The sequence below is a fragment of the Cibotium barometz genome, chromosome 14 (genome assembly GCF_041138505.1).
Source record: "Cibotium barometz isolate CiBa-2024 chromosome 14, ASM4113850v1, whole genome shotgun sequence".
Taxonomy (NCBI): domain Eukaryota; kingdom Viridiplantae; phylum Streptophyta; class Polypodiopsida; order Cyatheales; family Cibotiaceae; genus Cibotium; species Cibotium barometz.
The window spans coordinates 35,146,539-35,154,863 of NC_141059.1; the positions used below are offsets into that span (position 1 = coordinate 35,146,539).

The following is an 8,325-nucleotide window of genomic DNA, read 5'->3' on the forward strand; positions in this document are numbered from 1 at the left end:
TTACTCTTCTTTTATAATAATCAATACAATCCACAAGGTTTCCTTTTCTTAAGGTTAATTTTAGAAGGATTTTAATGAATTTGATTAGGATCCAAGCCTACCTACCTTATTTCAAACCGATAATGGGAATGGCTCAATTGCCATTTTGCCAATGAAACTTAAGGCACAATGTTGTGAATCTCTTTAATAGAGAATGTAAAGCCAAACAAGCCCCTGGGAATGGACCCTTCGTGCATAGTGGTGGGGCAGATTGCAATGACCAAAGCCAAACAAGCCCGTCGGAATGGACCCTTCATGCATAGTGGTGGCAGATGACGAAACTAATGACAGAAGTGTTTCTTTGTTCGAGGTTTAGAACGAGCTTGCTAGCTTCTGACCCTGGTTTGAAAAACAAAAAAAAACTTGAAAAAAATTTTGCATGACCAAATCCAACTTGCTTGGCATGTTTATGCTGCGTGGTCGTGCGTGTTTACACCTAGGCTTGAGCAAGGGAGGGCCAACCAACTTCCCTGTGGATCATTCTTGTGCTGACATGACCTTTTTGGCTTTTAGCTCCGCAAGTCGTCCTCCTCAAATGAAGGCGGCCTCGCCAATGGCCATATAATCAGCGTCCACGCCAATACCTACGCACGCACGCACACACCTCCCACTAGAAAATAGACCACGTTTCCTTTCTCCCCAATTAAGCCACAGACTTATCACCATCTTTGCCTGTTTTGCTCCATTTATATTCCAATCACAGAAGACTATATTCTGTTTTAGCGTAATCGCTGGTAAGCTTTCTTTCAAGCGTGCGCCCCCCCACCTGCCCAAATGCTCTTCTCTGAGGATTTACACCTCTCCATGGTCATAATAAGCTTTGCTATACGTGGTGCCGCCTGTCATTTGAGGAGACCCTTCCTTTGATTCAATGGTGTTGATCTTGTGTCAGACGGCATGCCCTCAGCTTGGCTAACTGTTTTGGCAGCAGCTTTGCCTGCTGCAGCAGCTGCCAGCCTTATCATTGCCGTTTGCTTGCTTTACCATCTCAACCGAAGTGCCAAAATAAAGCAACCTAATGCTTGGCATGATAAATCAGAGGGTAGCATTTCAAAGCGCAGGGTCTCTTCCTATGGAGTGGTCCTTCGCTTGGGCGCAAATGCTGTCAAAGACCCTTTGGATTCCTCAATAAAGCAAAGTAGCAAAATTGCAAGTTTTTGGAGGAGCACATACCCTATCAGACCATTCAAATGGACTGATAACCCCTCCCTTGTTGCCGAAGCAGTAGAGCATGGATGGGCCACATTTGCATTCACTTATGCTAATCTAGACAGCCCAATTCCTCCTAAACTATGGGATTTATGCACACGTTTCTCACAAGTAAGCAAGCTAATAGAGCCGGAAATCTCTTGGGAGGTTGGCGCTGGCAGTGATTACATGCAGAAGATTAGGCTTAATCCTGGATTAAGCTCCAAAAGAGACGGTGAGATTAGTAGGGTGCAAGCTTTGCAGACAATATTGCCCCTTCCCGGACCCCCACTGGGGCCATTATCTTTTCCACAAGAGGGTTATTTTGAAATCACAGTATTCGGGGAAGGTGATCTAGATAATACTGCAGAGTTGTCGCACACTTCATTCAATGAAAATGAGCATGCAAAGCTCATAGCTCCGCGCGCATCTAATGTCCAACACTTGAGCAGCTCTGGCTATGGCGGCAATGATTTGGTTTATAATAACGTAGATAAAAGGCCAAGCTCATATGCTACAATTGATCGCAAAGAAGGGAGATTATCAGACAACGGCGCAGAGAACGGCAACCAGCTAAGGATCACCGAAGTCTGTCGGAAATTAGAGGGTGAAGCGACTAACGGACTGGCTTTGCAATCGGCCGCATCTGAGCAACAGATTTGTGCGGTGGGCTTCGCTGCTGGATCTGCGCCGCCATTCAGGCTGCCGGGTAGCGACGCCGCATCAATTGGGTTCTTCTCCAACGGCCGAGTTTTTCTGAATGGTAAGTCATTGCCGCCACGAGCCAGCAAAACCTAGCTACCGCCAATAATTAGCGGACGAAATGTTACATAATTTTCCTTGAAGTCGTCCAAAATGCCCGACATTGATCCGACAAGCTGTTTCTGCAGGCGTTGAGCAAAAGAAGCCGGCGGGCTGGCGACGGAGAAGCTGGGGTCCAGCAGCGGCGGCGAGTACGTCGACAAACAACCCAACGGTCACAGTGGGCTGCGGCTTCGACCCGGCGTCGCGCAGGCTCTTCTTCACGCTGAACGGCGAGCTAGTAGAAGAGATTTCGCTGCCGTCCGGCAACGCAGAAGGACGCGAATCGACGGAGTTCGCTGGCCATCCACTATTTCCGACGGTAGGCGCCAACTACGACATGACAGTGACGGCGAATTTCGGGCAGGCAGCCTTCGAGTTTGCGCCGGCTAACGCGCAGAGGGTGCCGGACCCTTGCTTCCGGCGACCTCCGGCCGGGACGAAGGTCGGGGTGGAGGACAGCGCAGACCTCTTCTCGATGGGCCGCATCAACTCGCAGTGGTTAGCCGATCTTGGAGGCGGCGGCGGCGGCGGCGTCAGCTATCCGTCCCCGTCGCGTGTGACCGCCCCTGGCTTCACCCCACCGGCACCGCACCCGGCGAACCCTACGTCGGAAGTAGACTCCGACCTCTTCGAGATCGTCCTGGATTCCCGCACCATCTAAACCTTCCCTCCTTTGTCTTTTACACACCTTTCTTGATATACGTTCACGCGTTGCACACCCAAAGCTATTTTAAAGCTCTTGGTACACCAACATGCCCTTTATTTTTCTCCATGAAAGCTACTCCTTGATGTATTTTCATCTTCACACCTTTTCAATTCAGGCCCCCATCACCCTCATGGTTACGACCTCCCAATAAAAAAATATGGGCATCAAAACAACTTTAGAAATGAAACTTTAAAGGTAAGCTTGTGGCTAGAACCAAGATGGAAAGAAAGCACCTAGCTCACAAGGGGCTGCACCCACATTGTACTCTTTGTTGCCAAGAAAAGTTTGTTTTGATAATGTTGATATATAGAGATACCTCTTGGAGCTATTGTTGATATCGACATTTGTCTTATATGCACATTCATTAATAAGAAAGTGTGGCACTAAGAGAAGTAAGGATGTGTGTACAAGTTACAAGTTTAGTTCTAGTCTAAGCCATTCTTTAATTACGAATTATTGTGAAAGCCTTCATTAAGAGGATGGCTTTTTTAAAGCAAGTTGCCAAGTTAACATGAGTGTAAGTCTACATGAATGTTTTATAATATAACGACGCACAGAGAGCGCACAGATATGTACGCATGCATATAACACAAAAACGTAATGAAATCCCCCATCCACAAGGATGAATCTCTCTCTCTCTCTCTCTCTCTCTCTCACACACACACACACACACACCAAAACACACAAAACACACATGTATCTTAAAAAAACAATGAAATGTCCATCCATTTCTCTCTCTCTCTCTCTCTCTCTCTCTCTCTCTCTCTCTCTCTCTCTCTCTCTCTAGGCGCACGCACGCACGTGCACACACACACATGTACGTGCATGCATGCATTTAACACAATGAAAACCCCATCTATATGGACTTTCCCCCATCCATATGGATGAAAGTATCACACACAGACACACACAAAAAGAAGAGAGAGAGTGTGTGTGTGTGAACCATATATATGTTAGATAGAAATGAACATTACATTCGAGCAAACTTAACTCTGAGTCAGATAGAAATAAACATTACATTCGAGCAAACTTAACTCTGAGTCAGATAGCAATAAACATTACATTCAAGCAAATTTAACTCAAGTAAACCACATAAAGAAGGTTCACATGCTCACTTAGACCCATTGTCTTTAGGAAGCCATCTATGGTCACTTAGACCCATTGTCTTTAGGAAGCCATCTATGGTCTTGTAGACATTCATGGTTTCAATACATGTTAACAACTTCTTGTTTTCTAGCCCTCTCCTTTGCCAAATGACATGATATAGGTGTGGTGCATTGATTTGAGGATTTCCCTTATGTGCATTTTCCATGTTGTACCAAGCTAGTGATGTCTCCATTGTTTGTATGAATTGTATTTATGCCAACTATATCATTATGGGTGACTTAGTATGCTAATGTAGCTTCAATGTGATCTAATGCTTATCCATGTTCCAAGTGTGCCCATTCAAAGCCCTCAATACCACCTCCACATTAGATACTTAAACTTTCAACAAGTTGGTAAGACTATGGTAGAGCTAAATTTTCTTGCATAGTGAAGGGAAATGAGGAGAGTAAAGTCAAAAACCAAGGCACAAGCTTGTGGGAGTGAGTTTGTACAAAAGACAAATTCATGTTCTTTAAATGGAGTTTTTCAACCTTAATCTTAGAAATATAATATCTTATTTCCCCTTTTGATACTCTCTACTATGGTATGCTTGTACTTATTTGAAGGTCTAAAGGATCTTTTGAGTTGTTAAAGTTGAGCTTAAGGTTTTGAAGCTTAAGCTTAGAAATATAATATCTCATTTCCCCTTTTGATACTCTCTATTATGGTGCACGATTAAAAATTGTCACTATCGACACTTCTATGTAGAGAATGTCTGTGAAAACCTTGTAGGGCCAAAATGGGGTACGAAAATGACTCTTGATGGCCAAAATAATGATACCAATCCCTTTAAGCCTCACACATTGTATGCGCTATGATTTTTCTTCACTGAAGAGGGATTCCCAAGATATGAACGTGTCCCAGCCTGATGTGTGCCTATTGCTATTTTCTTTGACTAGTAGTAGTTGCTTGTAGAGATTTACCTATGAATCAAAGCAGAAGATATGGAGTTACCTCACTCATGTACCGCTTCCTTTGCTTGCCTCTTGCTTAAATCTTAAGCTTTTCGCATAAAGTGATACTCTGCTGCCTTGAGAAGAATACAGGGGAGAGGGTGAGCTTAAGCTCGTTTGCAAGAAACATTTTACACACATACAAGAGTGTTACATGAATTGACACTCTTCTCCCATGAGAAGAATGTGGGGGATAAGGTGAGCTTGATCTCATTTGCAAGCAAACTTTTTACACACACACACACACGATAAGACAAGCACACAAGCGAGAGATGGATGGCTAAATTTTTCACTATCTTCTTACTTCTCTACAAACATACATAAAGATAAGAGTGCATACATAACGGTAAGAGTACATACTATAAGGGAAATTACTCTAGTACTAAAACATACAAGATCCATATTGTGAACTGGACCATATTAGAAAGTGCTATATAACTAAGCCATAGCTCTAGTAACCAAAGTGGAAGTCATATGTCTTGTAAACCATTAGTGGTATATCAACCATAATCTCACCAACCATGCCACTGGCATAAGTATAGAGGTGTCATCTTGGCATGCCACTTATATCTGCACTAGGTGAGCTCCATATCTCAATATAGCACACATGTAGTAAAATTACAAGAGAAGAGCGTTGATTTTCAACACTTCTCACATAACAAGCTACCTAGCACAAAACCCATTAAGGTTCCACTTTTCTTTAACCATGTTAAAATGATATGCAAATTAAGTGCATGTACATTGTATAAATATTATAATTTAATTTTTGGTACAAAATTCAATGGCAATAATTTATCCCATAAAAGTTCTAACAAATGGATGCTTAAGCAATCATTATTGTCATCCGAATTCTATAAGCGAAGAAAACATAAACCAATATTCCATTATATTGTTCCAAGAAAACATAACAATCCAATATTCCATTATATGTTTTTAAGAAAACATTTAACAATCCAATATTTTGTTGATTTTCTGTTTTTTACCATTTTATATCACTTTGAATCTTCATGCCATTCTATTTTTCTAATGTGATGGGTACCAACCGATAAGATGAATATATCAAGACATCATATAATTTTAGTTTCTGTGGATACAAGGTAATTGTGCAATCAAAAGGGGGTTCAATTATGTGATTAAGTTTATGATTGCTATAATATGTATAGACATTATATTATTGTTCAAACACATAATGCTCCTTGACGGGGATCTTATGGGTCACATATTGATTGCATCAAATAAAAACTTTGGCTTTACACTCATAAGCATGCATAAACAAGAGGCTAAGCATGCTATACTTTCATATGTCATTGAAAAAATCAAGGTACTCTTGGACCATTCCACTACGGTTCCCATGGGTGAAAGCATGGATAGGTGGTACGAAAAGTAGTGTCTTTGACACTACTTTTTATTTTGATTTAGAGAGTTTTAGGTAAATTTAAAAAGTACTCGTAGTACTTTTTAAGATTCTTTTCCATAAAAGTACTTTGAAGAATATTATTTAGAATTTAAAACCACAATAGGAACACTAAAATTAGTCATCTTTTTTCTACTTGAAAGCATAAAAGTGGTACCACCTAACCATGCTTTAACCCCCATTTCTAGTTCATGTGTTCTAATAAAGAAGTTCTACTCAAGATAGGGTTTCAAGAAAGTTTAAGCCCTCTATTACACAAGGAAAATGCTATGCTAGGTTTCAAGAAAGTTTAGGGAGCTACCACAAGGGAAATGCTATTTTAGGTTTCAAGAAAGTTTAGGGAAGTGCAGCATCACCACCATCGCGGGTCTTCAACCGCATCTCCTCCTCAAGCAACATAGCACTAAATTCTTCAAATGATAAAGATGGTACTCTAACCTAAGTGTTTAGTGATGTATGCAAGCCATCATACTTCTATGGAAGAATTCGGATGCACCTCTGGGCCAACTCCTCATCAATAGTGTGTGTAATCCCTACACGGCCATTTGATCTCACAAATTTTTGATTTGCGAGATAAATGCTTCAGTAGCTTCTCTTTCAGTAAACTTTTCAGTAGCAAGATGATTCTCCATGTTCAAAATCCTGGTCTGATTGCGAGTCTCATATTGAATCTTTGCAGCCTTGGTAGTATGTTGAATCAGAGTGAGAACAAAATCACCTACGCTGGTGAGGATGGCAAAGTGCACAACACTCACTTCACGCATATTTACATTCAGTGTAAACATTCTGCCCACTTTGTTGCCTTTTGCAACCAACCTGCACTTATCTTTAAAGTCTTCTACATAACAACCATCAGGGTTAAACCATACCTACAAATCCTGCTCAATCATCTGGCCAACAGAAACCAGATTCTTAGTATACTGTTCGGAACATGAAGTACATCTGCAAGGTACTTAACCTTACCATCCTGCCTAGACAATGGTACATCTCCAACATGGGAAATTGGATGAGCATTGTCATCCCCTGTTTCAACAAAAACCTAGTCTTTCAAGACTCTTAATTTCCTTAAACCACTCACCATGACTTGTCATGTGGTTCGAAGCACCTGAATCAACATACCGTACATCATCCTTACATGCTGCTACATCATTTTCAGACACATTATTAACTACATGTTGCATAACAAACAACCTCTCATTATCCTCATTATTTCTACTAGAAGACGCATAGTTATTTTGCTGTACTTTTTTATTTTGCATGTCATTATGCTTCTTATAGCAATCTGCTTGCACATGTCTAGGCTTACACAGTAAAAGCAGCCTCGTGTATCATTATGTTGCCTTTGCCAATTACCACAACCTCTTTGACTCCCCCTGTCTCTAAACTGGCCTCTTCCACCTGTGTGTTGTTGTTGTCATTCACATGGGATTGTTATTGTTGATGCTGACCATAATTCTGATTACCTGTTTTGCCACCACCTTGGCCACAGCCTCGGCCTCTACCTCATCCTCTACCTGCACTTGTGTAGAAGGCATGTTGCTTCAAACTGCCTTTTTTTTTGTGAAGACCAATCTTTAGCTAAACTCTTTTCTTCAATGATCAACATTGACACTAAATCTGTAAAGTTGGGAATGTTTTCCCGAGTATGAATAGACATCTTGAATGCCTTGTATTATGGCCTGAAACCATGTAGACATACTTCCACCTTATCATCATCATCAATAGAAACACCAATTAATGCAAGGGACTCTACAATGCCCTTGATCTTCAAGGCATAATCATTCATAGTCATATTTTTCTTCTCGATAGTATGAAGTTCATTCTTCAATTGAATCTTATGTGCCTTGGTGTTAGTTTCATACAACTTCACCAAGGTGTCCCATGCCTCCTTGGGTGACTTAGCATCATGTATATGCCCAATCATAGTATCCTGTATGGTAATAGAAACCAATACACGACTCTCCTTGCTCCTTAATTCTAATCCTTGTATTCTTTTACATCTGCAGTAGTTCGATTAATCTGTGGTATCTCTGGTGCCTCCTCATGTTCACCTTCAATGTAGTCCCAATAGCCTT

The 8,325-nt window shown here is 41.3% G+C and overlaps 1 protein-coding gene across 1 annotated transcript; it reads left to right on the forward strand.

The window, feature by feature from the left end:
• The first annotated feature begins 645 nt into the window (after positions 1–645).
• On the forward strand, positions 646–3,072 carry LOC147631956 (uncharacterized). Its single transcript, XM_086807909.1, has 2 exons — positions 646–1,990; positions 2,118–3,072. The coding sequence occupies exons 1-2, from the start codon at positions 937–939 to the stop codon at positions 2,690–2,692; spliced, it is 1,629 nt and encodes a 542-aa protein (XP_086664035.1). The 5' UTR covers positions 646–936; the 3' UTR covers positions 2,693–3,072.
• The last annotated feature ends 5,253 nt before the right edge of the window (positions 3,073–8,325 follow it).